This window comes from Phyllostomus discolor, chromosome 12, assembly GCF_004126475.2.
Source record: "Phyllostomus discolor isolate MPI-MPIP mPhyDis1 chromosome 12, mPhyDis1.pri.v3, whole genome shotgun sequence".
In the NCBI taxonomy this organism is placed as follows: domain Eukaryota; kingdom Metazoa; phylum Chordata; class Mammalia; order Chiroptera; family Phyllostomidae; genus Phyllostomus; species Phyllostomus discolor.
The window spans coordinates 34528155-34547372 of NC_040914.2; the positions used below are offsets into that span (position 1 = coordinate 34528155).

The 19218-nt window shown below is 42.9% G+C and overlaps 1 protein-coding gene across 9 annotated transcripts in view; it reads right to left on the bottom strand.

Annotated features, from left to right (window-relative positions):
* The window catches only part of TJP1 (tight junction protein 1), a 209354-nt gene that overhangs the window by 52628 nt on the left and 137508 nt on the right, over positions 1-19218 (bottom strand). For all 9 annotated transcript variants that reach the window (XM_036012947.1, XM_036012946.1, XM_036012945.1 and 6 more), the window contains one exon: positions 9320-9376. In XM_036012947.1, coding sequence (XP_035868840.1) covers positions 9320-9376 — 57 coding nt within the window. The remainder of the gene's footprint in view (positions 1-9319; positions 9377-19218) is intronic.

A 19218-nucleotide genomic window follows, 5' to 3' on the forward strand; every position in this document is an offset into this window, starting at 1 on the left:
GTACAACAGAAAGAATACAGTAATCATATCAAACATTTTAAAGTATATTTTCAATTAAAAATAATAATAAAATATTTACTTCTGAATGAATTGAAAATCTTTACCAGAACTGACAGCCCTGCAACTGAAAAAATTCCAAAGTATTTCCACGTTATTCCTAATCTCAAAGAAATCCACACCATCCCCTGGAATAAAATGAAGAATTCAGAGTAGTCTAAAGAAACACCAACTTCCCCGGAAGCACTAAGCCAGATAAGCTTTTTCTACGGTGTACTCTACGCATGCCAAGGCACCTGAGGACAAAGGCCATCTAGTCGACAACAGAGGAGACCTCGCCCAAAGGGGACTGGGTGTGGGTCACAACCTTCACTTCCACCCTAAAGCCTAATGAAGTGACAAAAGAAAAAAACTCTTCTTAAAGAAGAAAACCAGCAATTTCGCTCCTGCATGCCCAAGAAAAATGGAAGCGTGTATCTACACAAACACACCCACATGTTCACAGCAGCAGCATTTACAGTAGCCCCACAGTAGAAATAACCCAAATGTTCACCAACTGATGAATGGATAAATAAAATGTGGTATGTTATTACAATGGAATATTATTTCCAATAAAAAATGGAGTACTAATACGTGCTATGCAATACACAAACCTTGACAACATGCTATGTGAAAGAAGCCAGTCATAAAAGACTGTATGTAGGGTAACTCAATTCAGATGAAATGTCCAGAAAAGAAAGGTCTACAGACAGAGCAGACAGAATGAAACTAGACCGCTATCCTACACCACACAAAAATTAACTCAACGTGGACTAAAGGCTTGAATGCAGGACCTGAAACCATAAAACGTATCGAAGAAAGCTTAGGCACTAAGCTCTCTGATACTAGTCTTAGCAACGTTCTTATAGCAAAGGAGACAAAAAGAAAGTAAACAAATGGAAGTTTACCCAACTAAAGATTCTGCATGGCAAAGGAAATCATCAATAAAATGAAATGACAACCTACTAAGTGGAAAAAGACGTTTCCAAATAATACATATGATAAGGAGTTAATATCCAAAATACATATTTTTAAAAAAACTTCATACAACTCCACAACAAAAAAAAACCTGATCAGAACAATGGCTGAGGATCTGAATAGACATCTTCCCAAAGACGACACAGAAATGGCCAACAGGCACATCAAAAGATGTTCAACATTATTAATTACTAGGGAAATGCAAATCAAAACTACAGTGAGTTTTCACTTTGCACCTATTAAAATGGCTGTTACCAAAAAGACAAGAAACAAGTGCTGGTGAGGATGTGCAGAAAAGGGAACCCTTGTGCACTGTGGGTGGGACTGCAAACTGGTGCAGCCACCAAGGAAAACAATTAAGGAGATTCCGCAAAAGATTAAGAACAGAACTATCATATGATCCAGCAATGCCAGTTCTGAATAGCCAAAGAATTTAAAAACACTAATTAAAATGCTATACGTACCCCTGTGTTCACAGCAGCAGCACTATTCACAATGGCCAAAATATGACAACAACCTAAGTGCCTATCGAGGGATGAATGGGTAAAGAAGAACACACACACACACACACACACACACAATGGAACACTATACTCAGCCATAAAATAAAAGACAAAACCTTGCCATTTGTGATAACGCAGACAGACCTCGAGGGTATTATGATAAGGAAATAAGCCTGATGGAGAAAGACATACTGTATGATTTCACTCGTATGTGGAATATTAAAACAAAAACAAACTCACAGATGTAGACAACAGACTGCTTTTTTATCAGAGGGGGAGGGGTGGAGCGAGGTCACCACGGGGGAAGGGGGTCAACTGCATGGGGGCGGATGGAAACCAGACCTTGGGTGGTGAGCACACGGTAGTGTATACAAATGTGGAATTACAATGTTGTACACCTGACACTTATATAATGTTGTGAACCAACATTACTGCAATAAAAATAAACAAAAGACAATGAAACAATTTACCAAGGCCACATGAGATGTTGAAACTCATACTTGGAGAAATTCCAACTGAAAGTGCACAGAGAACGGTAAGAATCAAAGCCAGGCAACACCTTCCGCTGGGGTGCTGCAGAGAAGTGGGTGCTCGCACAGCCTGCAGATGGGCTCGGAAGGGCCTACAATTCTTCGGGAGAGAAATCTGGCAACACCTAACAAAATCACTACACTCACCTTTAGACAGTATAACCTGAAGATACACATCTCTAACGATATGAAAACCCACATGCACACAATTTATTGCAGACTGTCTGTCAGTGCAGATACTGGGGAAAAAAACCTAAATGCCCATAGTCGTGGACAAGGGGACTGTTTTTTGCGTTCTTTTGCTTTTTGAGGCTGCTGGGCTACTCTTTCACTCTGTACACGGGTATACTGTGCACTTACGTCTGGCCCAGATCACTGCCTCATGCTGCTCCAGCACTGAGTGGGGTGCATAATCTGCTGAATCAGTGTTTGCCACAGCTCGTTTAGCGACTGACTACCCGGGAAGCCTGGTTTCCCACCCTGGCTGCAGAGAACTATCGCTGCGGAAGGGTTTCAGAAACGCTTGCTGTCTGAACCCCTGCCCCATACCCACTAAGCTGGTGACTGTCACAGGCACCCAGGGCCCAGAGCTCCAGCCTTAAATGTCGTGTGAACGGCAAGCAGGGCAGTGACCAAAACTTCAAAGGGTCCAACGACTCCACATTCCCCCACCCCTCAGGCTTTGTCTGGCCCCTGCAGACCACTGCTCACCTCTGCCGCACTACGGTTTCCCCTCCACCACATCTGAAGAGTTCTTCTGAAACCCACCGGACCCTGTCACTCCACTGCCCAGAGATCCAAAATCCCTGTGTCAATACCCTGAAACAGAACTCCAACTTGCTCCCTAGCACCCTTCTTTGCTCTCAACAACCTTAAGTCCAGATCCCTGCTTAAGCAGCCCCTGCAATATATCAAACTATGCTTTTGTGTCCTCTCTGCCTAGGACGTCATTAGCACCTCATCAGTCTCGCAAGCTTCAGCTCAGCCTTCAAATTCCAGGTTCAATGTCATCTCATTCATAAAACCATCCCAGCTTTCCTGCAAGCTCCCAGAGCGCATGTACACACTTCGGCCACCTGACACACAGCACTGCTGATAAAGCAGCCTGGGGTGAAGGCTGCACTAGGGAAGGATTCACGTATTATCTATGTTTTCCAATAGGCACATCCCTCCCTGCATGTGGGGGCCCCATACAAGTGCTTCATTAATGTCAGTGAACTAAAAAACAAGTATTTCACTTTAATTCAATTCCCCTTTATAGAGAGTTGCCTTTTTTAAAACGAACATTAATTTAAGCATCAAACACAGACTTCTGGAAAAATCTGCAACCATGGTAGTAGCACGGATTTGGAACTTTCCTGAATTCCCAATAAAGACAAGCAGGGCAACCACACAACAAACCAAACCACCGTGGCCGTTTACAACATAGTCAGGTAAACGGGGTGTCCCCTCCAGGTGCAAGATGCAAGCAGGTGGGGACAAACCAACTAACCAGAGACTTGAGGAAAGCCCTAAGGTGTCTCACACACCCAAGACCTGAGACCTGAGAACCCCAAACAACCGGTCTTCCCTGGGAAGAAGGGCAGGACACCCTGGGAAGGGCAGCTGAACTGGGAGGGGCTGTGCCCGCTCCAACGGCAGGGGAGAAGGAGGAGCCAGCAGGGTGACCCCGGGGAGTCCTCTTGTGGCCCCGCCAGGCCCTCCCAGCATGGGCCCCACAGAGGACGCACTGCTGGCAGGCGATGCACTTCAGCGGGACCAGAACAGCAGGGGCAATGTGAAGAGAGGAAAGTCCAGATAAAGTGTACACAGGGCACAGAGAGAGCCAGTGTCAGAAAGCAGAGGTATGACTTGTAGCATACACATGAACACACACACACACACACACACGCACGCACACCCACTAGGAAACTAAGCCAATTTCCAAAAACTCAAAGAAACTAATTTCACATAAAAATAAGCAGAGTATCAGGATCAAATCCCTTACAAAATTACTATGAAAATAATGAGGGCTGGAATAATTTCCTTATAGAAAATGAAAGCATACTGGAATGAGTGCTCAAAAAAAAAAAAAAAAGGGAACAAAACTGTTACTATTACAAAACAAACTAAAAGGCGTAAGAAAATATACAAGACATGAAACAACATAAACAAGAATTGTAAAAACTCAGAAATGAGGTGACGGAATTCAAGAGCTACTAGAAACGTTAAAAAGTGAGTTCTGACGGGACACGAGACCAAGCAGGCAAACAAGATACAACACATGGATAGTGGGAGTCTCTAAAAAACAAGACCATGAGAAGAGAAAAAATAAACAGTAAAAACTGTAACTAAAAAAATAAAGACAAAATACCAGTAAAACCTATAATTAGAAAATAAAAACTTTACCAATGTTTTTAACTGAAATTACACCGTGCTCTAAGGACACTCATCTCTATAGCTGCCTGTTATCCGAGACGTCAGTTCACAGGGACTAACACCAAGATATATTCAAATAACATGACTAGGTTTTTAAGAAAAAGATTTTTCTGACATCTAGGCAAAAGACCTTTTAACATATAAAGAAAAGAAACTTAGATTATCGTTGCATCTGGGTAGCAACATGTTATGCCAAAGATGATATAGAGATACTCGAGGGAAACAGTGAGCCAGGACTTTGTATCCAGTAGAACTGACCTTCAAATACAAAAGGACACAGATAAACTAGTAAACACGCGAGGAGACAGAGGATACTGTTTTCATGGGCCCTTCCTATGGAATCTAATCAAGGATGACATTCTGACAATCAAAGTGACAAGGGACACAGGTGAGGACTGGTGATAAGCATTCAGTATATTCTTACTTATGGCAGTAAGATGAAATAGGAGTTAGGGTGAGAGAATTACAGTGTGATAGCTGTATCATAGAGATACAGTAAAGCCATTTTTTTAAATGGGTAGAGGGACAGGAACAGCATGTGTAAAAAATTTTTAATGCTGTTTCCAGAAATCAAGACAGAGTGGTGGAGTTATCACCACGTTGAGGCCATTGGAGGCTCTGCACTGGACTTACTGGAAGACTAAGGTGGCGCCTTCCCAGGGAATTTTCAACAGACATGCAAAATATTCTATTTTTTCCTCATGTATCTTGACCACACAAATTTTTAAATGTGTCAAAAGATAGTCAGTTTTTCTATGTTTCCATGAGATGTCCCAGACAATGCTTATTGTTATGGAGGTGTGTGTGTGTGGGGGGGGGGGGGGGGGGGGGTTAAAAGCCCTATGAGCCCTAGCTGGCGTAGCTCAGTGGATTGAGCGCGGGCTGAGAACCAAAGTGTCACAGGTTCAATTCCTAGTCAGGGCACATGCCTGGGTTGCAGGCCATGACCCCCAGCAACCGCACACTGATGTTTCTCTCTCTCTATCTCCCTCCCTTCTTCCTCTCTAAAAAATAAATAAAATCTTAAAAAAAAAAAAGCCACACAATATGACCGTGTTTGCTTGTACACACACGCACATACTATACGGTTGTAGCTTCTGAACAGAGGGAAGAACATCAAAGGATTTCCTTTCACAGTGTTCTCCTTTCTGAGACTGTAAGAGCCATGAGCAGCAGTGACCTCTGTGTTTGCATCTCTGCCTGGGAGTGAGCTGAGTTTATGGCAAACGAGAGACGCGTGGACTCTGCAGCACGGGAATGTGACTGGTCTCACCAGAGACGCGCTGCAATTGTGAAGCGTGCGTCAGCTTTGTAAGACTCTATGGGGGAAAGGTAGAGTACATCGATTTTTAAATACTCACCAAATGCTGAAAACAGTATTTTGGATATACCAAGGCCAATAAATAAGATCTACTGTAAAATTAATTTCACCTGTATTTCATTTTTTAATGTGAAGGCCAGACAACTGTGACTTGCATGTGTGCTCCGCACTGTATTGCTACTGGACAATGCTGCCACAGAGACCTCCTAAGACAGAGACCTCCTAAGACTGACCATGCTGACCAGAGTGGCCTGTAGGAAATGACGTTTTATCGGGTTTTAACCAAGCACTAAGCAGGAAGGGGATGTCACAATGATTGAGATTTCTGACGCTGGAGCCAGGGTGGACAACCACCTAGTATACAGAGCCCCGGCGCTGAGGCCCCACGGAGAGAGCAGAGTCCACAAGGCAGGCTCTGCCTGTGTTTGCTCTCTGATGGAATTCCAGGGCCTGTAACATCGCTTGGCACACACTGGAGCACCAGAAAATTACTTAGCCTTGAAGAATGAATAGGATTTCTGTAGTTTCTAATATTCTAACATGAGGAAAGTGTCCTCTGGGAATGCAAACAGAATACTGAAGCAAATCGTATTATTTATTATTCTTGATGATTAATAGCAGAAAATGTTCAGTGCTAATCCACAGACTTTTTATACCCTTAAAAATGAAGTTACCTCCACCTTAAGTGTAACTGACCATCCAGGTCAAAGAATATGGATTTGTGCTTATTTGGCAACACGTGGTATCTATACCACAGGTCACTGCCGAAAGAATATAGCCTCGAATTATCTCCCTCGCTCACTACTGTTACCAAAAGCCCACTCGGTTGACTCAAAGAGAATGCCTTTCACATTCCCGTCAGTGTTTCTCCAAAATCTGATGCCAGCGGTCATGGCCTCCCATTTCAAAGTAAAACATTTCTTAAAATCAATGTTAGGGGCCCCAACCCAGACCAAGTGAGTCAACTGGGGGTGACCCGGATGATTCCTTTGTACAATAAAACTGCTCTGCATCAGTGGTCAGAAGCCACAGCCTCTAGGCCAAATCGGGCTGGCTGCCCATTTTTGTAAATAAAGTTTTATTGGAACATAGCCATACCATTTTTTTTGTCTATTGTCCGTGGCTGCTTTTGTAATACAACTGCAGAGTTGCAGCGCAGTGAGAGATTTAGCCTGCAAAGCCTGAAATACTATCAGCAGGCTCTCGACAGCCCAAGTTTGCTGACAATGCTCTAACTGAGCTAACTTTTATTCTGGATCAACTGAGAACACCAAAGGACTGTGCTGCAGCCTCAGAGAATGAAGTCAAATGAATTCTGGTTTGACAGACAAGTCTCTCAGCTTGCTCTGACAGGGAGGGCTATTTTCAAAACCCCTCAAAACCATTTCCTGGAGGGATGGCTGCGGAGGACTTCCCCTCTGCCCCCGACTCCCTCTGATGAGGCCCAGAGGCAGCACAGCTCTGTGCCCAGCACAGCTCTGTGCCCGGCACAGCGGTTAACTGTCTAAGGACAACAGCGTTGTGAATGGCACACTCGCCTCATCCCATGTATCTCCTGACAACACTCTCGGGGCTGGCACCCTTCTCGTGGCAAAAGGAGACTGAAGCTCTGGAAGAGGCCGGCTACGAGTCAACTCACACTGACCTTCTGGATAGGAACTCTCAGACCTGCCTGAGTATCATCCCTACTATGTATGAGGTGTGACACTTAACACACATTCAGAAAATCAGGTGCTGTTCTCTCAGCATCCAAGATATTTTCCTGCTTTACTTAAGCTAATGATCTATAGCAAATACACAATTTTCCCATACCTGAATTCCTAACAAACCAAGGCACAACAGTAGAAAGGAGAAACATTTCGCCTGATGTGTCTTATTTTGCCTATTTAAAAACTAAAAGGTACTAGGAAAAAACAAATGCAATGTGATGATAACACCTACGATCTCCAGAGAATGATCTGGCTTCTACCTTATGAAATTACAAAAAAGAACAATTCAAATCCAATGTCAGCAGAAAAAAAATACTACAGTAAGAGCAGAAATCAATTAAATAGAACACAAAACAAAAAATATTAATGAAAACAAAAGCTGCTACTTTGAAAAGATCCATCAAAATTGTTAAACTGCGAGCCAGACAAACCAAGAAATAAAAGACACAAATTAAAGAAAAAACAAAACACCCTCATTGCAGATCAATAGCAGTAAAATAAGGGAACACTGTTAACAATTTTATGTTCACAAATGAAATGAAAGAAACAAACACTCTGAAAGATACAAACTATCAAAGCTACCCAAAAAAAAAACCTAACAAAAGAAACACATAAATGAATACTTCCATTTAACATCAAAGAACTTGAATTTACACTTAAAAGCCTTCCCACAAAGAAGACTCCAGGACCAGATGGCTGGCTACACTGATGAACCCAGGGAACATTAAGGAAGAAATAACATCAACTGCACACATGAGAGGAAGGAATGCTTCCCAACTGCTTGCTAGTAGCTAGTGGCTAGCAGCTTTCCCTGACGCCAAAACCGGATAAAAACAATACTCGAAAAAAGTACTGACCAGTGTTATTTATGAGCATAGAAACAAACACCTTCAAAACACATCAGCAAATCAATCCAGCAATATATAAAATGGATGCTACATCACAACCAAGAGGAATTTATCTTGGGAATGCAAGGCTATTCAACACTTAAAACGCAAGGAAATGACCATACCGATACACTAAGAAGAAAAGTTATGATAACCTCATTTCTTTTATTTTTTTAAGGTTTTATTTATTTATTTTTAGAGAGAGGGGAAGGGAGGGAGAAAGAGAGGGAGAGAAACATCAGCATGTGGTTGCCTCTCACGTGGCTCCTACTGGGGACCTGGGTCCACAACCCAGGCACGTGCCCTGACTGGGAATTGAACCACAGACTCTTTGGTTCAGAGGCTGGTGCTCAATCCACTGAGCTACACAAGCCAAGGCAACTTGCCCATTTCTAAAGGGAAGGAGGCAGGCCAGGACTCAAGGGCAGGGTGGACAAAGCTCTTACTCTTACCCAGCTTGCTGCTATTTGCTCTGTGCCCATCTGTAAGTGTTTAAGCAATAGCTCAGGGTCTACATGTTTCAAATCAACAAGTATCTTTTAAGATTTTATTACCCACACGACCTGGTTTACTTTAAATCACAAGCCTACGATGCATGTGTATGTACTCAGAAAGGCTGAAACAGTTTACAATTTATACAACATACAGTGTCTTTTATCTGATCACTCCGAATTTTTAAAATAACTTCAATTTCTTCACGCAGGAATGAAAACAGCAAATATACAAATAACCACAACAAAAAGGATATTTGAAAAAGTAATCATGTTCGCTTCTGACCTTAATAAGAATTTATTGCAAGTCTAATTTTAAACAAAGGAATATAGAAAAGTTTTTCCCCTTTCTTTGGGCTTCCTGACATCTGGCTTTCCTCTATTGTTTCCAAAAGCTGCCGATATCCTGAGTTACACACGGATTATTTACTGCAGCAGAAACTCACCCTGTGAAGCGTCACCGTGTGCTGTTCCCATATAGCGGTTTCCTCCATTGCTGTGCTCTGATAAAGGAAAAGAAAAACAAGTCACTTATCTTTTAAGAAAATGTCTTTAATAAAGCGAGCGAGAACATCTAGAGAACAATTTAGCACATTAACATTCACACTATTATATTAGGTACTCCGAAAAGAGCTTAATAATTATGGAAGGGTTTTTTTGTTGTTTGCTTTTGCTGTAAGAGACAGGAAACTACACACAGGAACTTCCTTTGTTTTTAACTTAATTTGGACAGATGCCGCTCTGTTCCTTCCTTGCCAGCTAAAATCAGTATTCCAGCTAATTCTGCAAATTTATATTTAACATGAGGTAGAAAAGAATAAAACTTGGAATAATATCATCTGAAAATATCTATTGACACAAAACATTTCGAAGCATTCCTTACACAGTGCAAAGAAAAGGAGAAAGTCAAATACCTCTGAACTCAGCAATTATAAATATCCATGTTACAGGAAACAAGATGGGACCGTTTGATAGGCTTGGTCAATGGCTGCTTACATATCACAGTTAAACGCTATTGGCCCACCTAGTTAAGGTTATACTACAAAACTGTCTTCAAGCTTTTTTTTCTAGGGTGGAAAAACAGCTTTTCTAGTATACTATTACACACACACATCCACACATGAAACAAAAAAAGAAAAACAAACAGACAACTCCATAAAAACTCCCCAAGAATCACCATAAAGTAAGAGCAATACAAGCTCCAATGAAGGTCCTACTCAAACCACTGTGTAGAGTTCAGGTTCATCTACAGTCAAGAAACTCTTACTAGAGAGGGAAATAAATTACTACCCAAGAGATGAGCACTAAAGAATTCAAAATAAATTTCTTATAAATTGCATTATGCTCTTGGAGGCTTTAAGTAATTCAGCCCCTCTTACTGCTACCCCTTTATGGAACTGGGGCTCCTAAAAATAATGCACGGATAAACAGCTTCTTTAAAGGCCTTTGCCTAGGCAACCAAAGGTGGGGGGGAGGGGAGAATGCTGAGCACAGAGTTCTGTTGTGACTGCCCACTTCACAAGCGCCAGCTGTTTTCCATCACACCCTGTCATCAGCATCACCGGAACGTGCCCATCAAGGTGCCAGGGGCCCATTTCTCCATTCCCACAGCAACTTTAATCGAAGATTAATGCTACTTTAGAAAATGAACCCCTACGAAGAAAGCCTGCTTCCCTAAACTCAAAGCAACTAGATTAACTTTCCTGCCCAATGAATAAGAGAGGGAGAGAAAGGATCTCTCTGTTCACTCCCACAGATAAGAACTGCCAAGCTTACCAGCGTTTTGTTTCAACCTTCCAATCGAGTGCAGCAGGCCTCCCTTTAATGAGACCTCTGCTGGAAACAGGGCTGTTCTGTTTTGTTTTAACAAAAATTGACCAGGATTTAATGTATTAAAAGAAAACCCCTCCATCGGTGTGAAGCAATGATGATGTAAGTAATTCTGCTGACAAGCATTAGGAGTTCTCCTAAAAAACACTCATGATCACAGTATCTGCCCTAAGTGCCCGTCTGCCCGACCCTCACTGACATCGTGAAGACACAGCTGCTCGCACAGCCCCAGCTCCTCTCTCCCTGACCCCTCTCCAACCGCAGCACTGCCTCAGGCCTTTTCAATCCCCTTCCCATCGGTGAGAACTGAAGGACCCGCATGCAGGCAAAGGCCTGGACAGCCTCCGCTCAGGTACGAAAGGGTTCACCACTCTCCATGTGGTTTTAATGAGCACAGTTTTCCATTTTGTGAGAGAATATCGATCAATGGGGAAACTGACTTAATGTTAATTCTGTGGAACAGCTTATAGGTTGTCAGCCTCACTCAGTTGAAACACGAGTGGGGAAGGTAAGGCTGAAAGGACGGATGGAATGCTGACAGTGATCACATCCGAGTGAAGGGATCGCGGGTGACGATTCTTCATTAGTTCTTTTATCTCTGGGCTCTCCTTTCATCATTCCCAATCTCAACGCAGTGCCAAAGTCTTTTAAGCCACATTTACCAAATCCTGTCTGAAGCTTCAGATATCTATTTTTAACTTAGCTTTTAGGAAAACCAAATATCTAAGAAGACTGTTTTATAGTTAATTAGAAAAGACATTTAATCTACTGTTACCAAGGGATTTACTATATTCTTCCAATTATAAGACACCCCCCCCTCCAAATTTGGGAGGAATAATGGTTGTTAATGCTGCTGTTGAGTTCTGTTTACATTTACATTGGTGAAATATTATGTTATTTATGTTATTAAATATTTTACCCCATTTTTTGCTTCAAATTTTTCCCCTATTTTCCTCCTCTAAAACCTAGCTACGTCTTATGGTCTGAAAAATACATACAGTAAGGTCTTACAGTGCAAACTTTAAGGGGAGTACCGCAAGAGAAACTTCCACTGTTTTGTTGGTATAAGATAAGGGGAAAAATAAAAATATTAAAACAATTCTTCTCAGCATTCCAATCAAAATAGGTTTCTTCTTTGGAGGGATTAGAAAAGCACACATCTCAACTAACCCAACAGCTTCCCCAAAAAGGGTAATGAAATGCAATGCCTCACTTCTCTGTGCAGGCCAGGCCTAGTCTTCTCAGCTTGGTTTACCAGATGGGGGGCTATGCATAGGCAGGCAACAGAGAATGAAACATCAGAGAGGTAGGCAGGCAGGCTCTTGACCAGCACACTAAACCAAGTGAATCCACAATATAAATGAGTATTATGCCTTGCCAATACTTATCACTTAAAAAAAAGAAGAAAATGTATTCCTAGGTTAAACAATAAACCATGTCATCTCTCTTCACTCTCCAGCCCTCGGTTTCCTTCAGTAGAAAAAGCGGCAAAATTCTACCCACGGTTGTTTGTAAACCCAGCAGACCCCAAGGAGTCCTGAACACACTGAGGGATGACGGGATGGGCGGACACACCGATGTATAATATGCAAATGCAGTAAAATAGAAGAAGAAAATCTCAGTTGTCAGGACTCAAGGTTATTCATTGTAAAATTCTCTCAACTCTGCTATACTCAAGAACAACCGCCATAAACTGGGGAGGGGTGAAGGGGAAGGAGCTTCTTACAATACATCACTCAGAAACAGAAGGCTAAAACAGAGAGAAAATGCGCACCCGTGAATTTATCAGCACTCTTTTCGTGAGCACTACATAAAGACAAAAGGAGAAGGGGGCTTCCTTTGGAAGATCTAAACAAGGGGCATCTGGGGTGCAGCAATGGAAATGGGGGTGGGGTGGTGAGAATCTTTTCACTATGAACCCTTTTGCAGTTTTCATCAAGTTCATCTATTATCTATTAAAATAAATAATTTTTAGAACGCCCTTATTGCAAACTTGCTTGCCATTTTTCTCATGACCAAGCTAGTGTTCTTCCCCCCCCCCCCAAAAAAAAAGCAGAATGCATAATTGTATGACTTGGACCAAGACCTTCCAGAAATCTATACTTCTCAGTCCCCGAACGTTCAGGTTTGTGGGAGACCAAGGAAAAAGTGTGATTCCTACAGCGGGATTCCAGCACTATCCCTCCTCAGTAACTCTGAAAAATGCTGTTCAACAGAAAATGAGCTAGATCAGAAACAGCAAGACCAGAGCCCACACCTGCCATTAACCACTAGACAGGTGACCCCAGTTGTCCTCACTATCAAGTTAGGGAACTGGATGAGATTTTTCTCAAATGAAAACGTCCTGTGGCTCCAAAATGCCATCAGACCGCAATTCCAGCTGTAGTTAGACCCCACAGGCCCTGACTCTGTACACAGTGACGCACCCCGGAAGGCATCGAGACATCGTGCGGTCTGTGACTACTGGGACCTCAGCCCTGTGTCCATTTCTCTGTCGGCACCAACGGACTAGAATCACAATTTCTGAAGAAGCAAAAAGCTGCATTTCAGAATCTACCAAGAGCTTCTTTGGTTTCTTTGTTCCAAGCTCCAGCTGGCAAAGATACTACTCAGATCGCCAACTCGGAAGGGCTTCCTGCCAAAACTTCAGATCCCCATTCTAGGCAGTTTCACTGTCTTTTAGGGCGGACGACAAATCAAATGGAGAAAAGACTGGAGAACAGAAACTGAAAACACAGGGTGAACCTATAATTGGAAGAAGGTCAAATAAAAAATAAAATAAATACAGCTAGTGTTCTCCAAATAATCTTAGCACGTAAGAAAAACTTTATACATTATCTAAATATATAAGCAGCCAGTTAAATTTTACTATCCTTATGGCTATAATAATAAAAGAATTCATTCATTCACTCAACAAACATTTACCAGACATGCTAAGTGCTATGGAGACAAAACGAGGTCCCCCCTCCTCCTTCTGGCCCGAGGAGGCTTGGAACAATACATAAATGGTTTGTGCGCGGCACTGTCCTGGGGGATGGGAGGACTCCGTGTGCTGCAATGATCAGAGGCTGAGTCTCTGAGGAAGCAACACTGGAGTTCAGGCTTGAAGGGTGATCGGGAAAAAGCACGGAAAAGTGGTTTTGGAGGAAGAGAAACAGTGTGTCAGCAAGGTTATGGATGTTGCATACAAAACTGACTTTGATATGGCCGCCAAGCTCCATTGGTGGACTAGGGAAAGGGCAGAAAGAGAAGCTGCCCAAGCACCATCACGACAGGTACAGTAATGCTACAGACTTGAAACTCCAGGGGAAATCACTAGGGCATGTGAGGCGATCAAATGATACAGCCAGAACTCCTGAAGGCCGCTGTGTGGAAGCTGGTTTTGTAGCAGGGAGATCAGTTAAAAGTTTAAGTGAAAAGGGGGAGGAGTCAAAGAGGGCTGGTTTCTGAACTAGGGGACTGAAGGAAAAAGCAGAAACAAGATTACAAATTCAGTTTAACATCCTTAATTTAAGGTGCCCATCGAACAACTGGCAAGGAGTAACAGGCAATAGGCAGGAAGATCAAGACCAAGATTGGAGTAAATAAGGACCCAGAAGTAATCAACAAAGTAGTATTAAACCCAAGAGAAAAGATCCAATTACCCAAGGACCAAGATGACAGATATTTTACAGGGAAAAAAGGAGGAACCAAACTAGTTTGAGAAGGAGCAGCCAATGAGAATACAAGGTAAGCAACGGAGGATACAGGAAAGCGCAAGTTTGAGGAGTAACAGGATTAACGCAGCCTCAAGTAAACATCAATGACAAAAACATTAACCTCAGAGAGGAGACCCACCGCCTTCGCCAAAGCATCAAGGTAAACATCATCAGTAACAAGTCACACCAACATCGTGAACCCCATGACAGGCTACACCAAGGCCACAGCATGGTTTCCCAAAATGCATCACCTATTCCAACAAGGAGAGAACATCTGATAAACTAAATCGAGCTGCATTCCACAAAATGATCAATCAATTCTCTCCTAAACTGCAAAGGTCATAAAAGACAGAGAGAAGACTTGAGGGTCTGTGACAGATTCAGACACCAAAAAAAAAAAAAAAAAAAAGAAGAAGACCAATTCAATGCAATGTGGAATCCTCAAACAGAAGAAAGGAAAACTGGCATAATCTGAATACAGTCTGCAGTGTAGTTATTGTGGTACTGATGTTCACTTCTTATTCTCAATAATTGTTCTATGGTTATGTAAAATGTAAGGGGAGTGAGAAGAGGGATATATGACCACTCTGAAATTTTTGCAACTTTTCTCGAAGGCTGTGATTTATTCAAGATTAGGGGTTTTTTAAAATCCTTTCAGTTTAAATAATAATATGTATGAAAAATCATGAGACTTACACATCAAAGCACTCAATGAAAAACGGACCAAATCTGTAGACTCACCAGGCCATATTTCTTCACTACTGGCCTCCTTTCTTCACCTTAAATCATAAAACTAGTTTAAACAAATCATGACATACCTAAGTAAAAAGGTGACAAGCTATGTGTCAACTGCGGAGTTCACTTAGGTGCTCCCATCAGGTTGGGGACTCCCCCTTGGTGCCAAGCCCAGCCACCTTGAGGCTGACAATCTTACTGCTCAGGTGGCAGCAGTAATGGGTCAGGTTCAATGGTAAGTGTGCTGATTTTAATTCACGCCACTTAGGCATTACAATTGTTGATTAGGAATTTCCCATCCACAAACAAAGAAAAAACATCCTTTATTTTCATGTAAAACTGAGCTGTTTAAGTAACATGACAGATGATACCTATCCAACACAGTACCCTAGAAGAAAAGATGGGCTAAGAGGCCGAAGACACAAGTGTCAAAAGAGGCTATGAGCACAGCCACTAAACCCGTGGGGAAAGCACTCAAATTCACTACTCGGCAGGGGAGTACAAACTCATAGGAGGGACTAGAAATTATTTGTCTAGGAAAGACCCACACCAAGACAGCTGCTAGCAAGACGCCAGGTCACTGGGCCACTTCCCCAGGAGCTGCTGGCTGGCTGCTCCAGCAGCCTCCTTCCCTTGCAGAAAAAGAACACACAGCTAGTCCTGCAGATGCACTGGGATCTTCTGGGAGTTTCTGGGCTGAATTTAAGCTTTAAACTCATCTGCTACCAGGAAGTGAGTAACCAAGTAAAAAAGGTAACTCTGGTCTAGGAGGGATGTCAGATATTAAGCAAATATCCAGCAAACAAACTAGCAGAAGCTGTAAGTGCTATAGAGGGAAATTCTGGGGAGCTCACAGCAGAGTTCTGATATAGTCTCTGGCTTCAGGGCAGGGTTCTCAAGGAAAAGAACTGGACAGGGGCTAGGTGAAGGAGGGACAAGCTTTCCAGGTAGATAAAACAGCATATGCAAAAGCCCCAGGGTACTGACATGCTTCTCTTGTTCATTCAAACAATATTTGAGTTTACTAAATGCCAGACCCTGTGTTTAGCTCTGCAAATAAGAGGACACAATCAGTTTGACCTTGTCCTCAAGGGGGCTATAGTCTAGCAGAACTGGATGACCAAAAAATTTCACAACCAAGTGCATAATAACAGGCTTAAATACTACAAAAAAGAAAGAAAGAAAGAAAAACGGTGCCACGAGGGAGGCTCAAAGAGGAAGCTGGCAGGAAAGGCAGGATCTGGTAGGAACAACAGCAAGGACAGCACAGTTTGGGAACAGGGAGTACGAAGGAGAAAGGCGCAAGGGGAGGCTGGGGGCAGGCAGAGGCCAAGTAATCCAGTAGGAGAGCTCAGTGACCACATTATGGATTTTGGTCCTTCACTCCTAAAGGCAATAAGGACCTTACCAGTTTTAGGATGAGTTGGGGTGCAGGGGGGAGGGGACACTAATCAAAAGTGGATTTTGAAAAGATCATTTTAGAAAAACAGATTGTAAGTGGGGAGAAGGGGTATGATACTTCTTAGGAGGCTGTTACAGGAAAACAGAGATTATAATGGATTATAGTGGTGTGTATGTGCGTGTGTGTTGGGGGAGGGGGCTGTAACATTAGGAAGTACAGATGGAATAAGCAGAAAGACAGAAGGTGCTCAGGAGGTAAAAACTGAACAGAATTTGCTAATCATTCACCACACAGGATGGATACCCCAAACTGGGCCAGGTGCGCTGGATTTGGCATAGTCTTTAACCTCTACTCCCCAACCCAGCAGACTACACACTGTCTCTCTTCTTTAATGCTATAGCCATTTTTAAAAACTAAGGAGTTCAAGGGTCTTCTGAAACCACAGCATACCTTGTTGGGCTGGGACTCCTCACCTACAGGCTGACATTTGTCCAATATCCAATAAATACATAAATACAGACACACACAAATCAGATGTTTGTACAAGTGTGCACACATGCAAACACAGCTCCTATATGCCTCTTCTCTGGTATTAGGATGGGCCTCACTTAAATATTTTTAAGAGATACGGCTAATGTAATGGCTTACGAGGTGCTGGGAACTGAGCCAGAGCCCAGCCACCCTGAGAGGGGTGCTGTTCCCTTTCAGATAAGAAAACAGCTATTAAGTGGTGGCCGCAACATTCAGAGTCCAGAGCCCAAAGTCATAAAGTAATACAGACTGAGGACTCCTCGACAATCGTTTTTTAGTACTTTTGTCACCTGACCTCCCTCCGTGCAGGACCCAGTCTGCTGCAGGTCCCTCTCCTGGAACTTCCCCTCGCTGACCTTTCTCTGTGCCACTACCCTCAGCCTACATTCAAATGAAGAACTTGCGGTCAGGAAAACACCAGTCAGAGACCGCCACCAGGTGGGAAAGTGTGGCTACAGGACATACAATCAACCAGTTTTTGTCCAAGAAGATACGAGGAAAATCAGGAAGAAAAATGATCCCAAAGAAAAGCAAGCAAAAGACTTGAACAGGCCATAAATATAAAAAGTTGCTCATCTCGTCAAAGAAATTTGAATTAGAACTGCAGTGAGATTATACGATGGACCCCCTGTGAGGGCTGACATTACAGCCATTGATACCGAGTGCTGGTACAACGCAGGGCAGCAGAAACTCCTTCACAGAGGGTGAAGAGTGTAAGAGGTACGGCCTCTTTGGAAAAGACGCTACCTACTAAGACTGAAGACACATTAAGCAATCCAGTAGCAATGCCGTCCCTAAATACATAAACACATGCGATGTTCACCAAGAGGCACCTGCAAGTCTTCGGGGAAGCAGTATTCTTAACATCCAGCCTTAGGAGAGAACCCAAGTGCCCATCCCGGCAGACTGAGTCCACTGGCACAGTCCTGCAACACCGGACAGCAATGCAGCTGATATGCAACAACACAGGAATCTTAAAAACCAAGTCAGAACAGTGGCTGCCTTGGGGGAGGAAAGGTGTTAACAACAGGACAGTGGCCTTAGCATTTAGCAGGGTGATGTTATTGGGAAGAGGCAAGTGGTGCGGGAAGCTTCTGAGACGATGGCAATATTCTGTTTGGCCTGGATCATGTTTACATGGGTGTTCGCTTTATAGTAACTCATTCAAGTACGTTTGTTTTGTGTACTTTTATACAGATACTGCATTTCACAATGAAAAGACAGAAAAGAATGAAACCAGCTGACAGCATTTAAGTCGAGGTAATTTACATAAAAATCCGGATTGACAGCCTGCTTGAAAAAACTGGCAGATCTGGCCTGTCTTCCTCCTGGCCAATGATCAGCTGGAGTTGAGCAACAGCCACTTCCTCCAGCCCAGCTTGTGCTCTCTGACCGCCAGGGCACTCTCTCCGCACTTTATGATTCATGCTGTCGGGCTGGTCGAAGACGCACCCAACCCCATTCCACAGGCAGCTCCCCAACACTCCTTTAGAACACAAGCCCATCTAGGCATGTGCACATGGGAATGATGAAGCGTGTGAGCAGGAGCAAGTGAACTGAACCTCAGATTCCTCACTGATTAAATAGAGATACCAGTAGTACCTAACAGAGGGGACATTAAATGAAATGACACACAAAACACTTAGCTTAGTGCTTGTCACAGAACCAGTGTCCAGTATCATGGGGCCATTACTTATTACTGACACATTTCTCATTTTTACAATGAGAGCTTGAATCTCTCTGCCATGGGCACCCTATTCTGATTGTACAGGCACTACAGCATCAAAATACAGGTTTGTTTGTTTAAATATTCTAACACTCAGCACTGTTAAAAACAAAAACCACCGGTAAATAAATCTTCCAAAGCTCCTTTACGTGCCACAAAGGGAAAGATTTCCCACAATTATATTTTGAAAAGTAGACTTGTTTTCACTGATTTTTTTTGTCCAACGCACGTATTTTGTCTGATTGTGGCTTTTACTGGTCTGATCAGTCAAATAACATGGACGCATACAGATGATGGACTTTAAGACCTTAGTCATAAACCGCCCTCAAAACTAAAACCGGCTGTTCAAGGTGAACACCGGAAGCAGCATACTACCTTTCACACAGTCCTTAGTACCCCCAACAACTAACGAACATGCTTCAT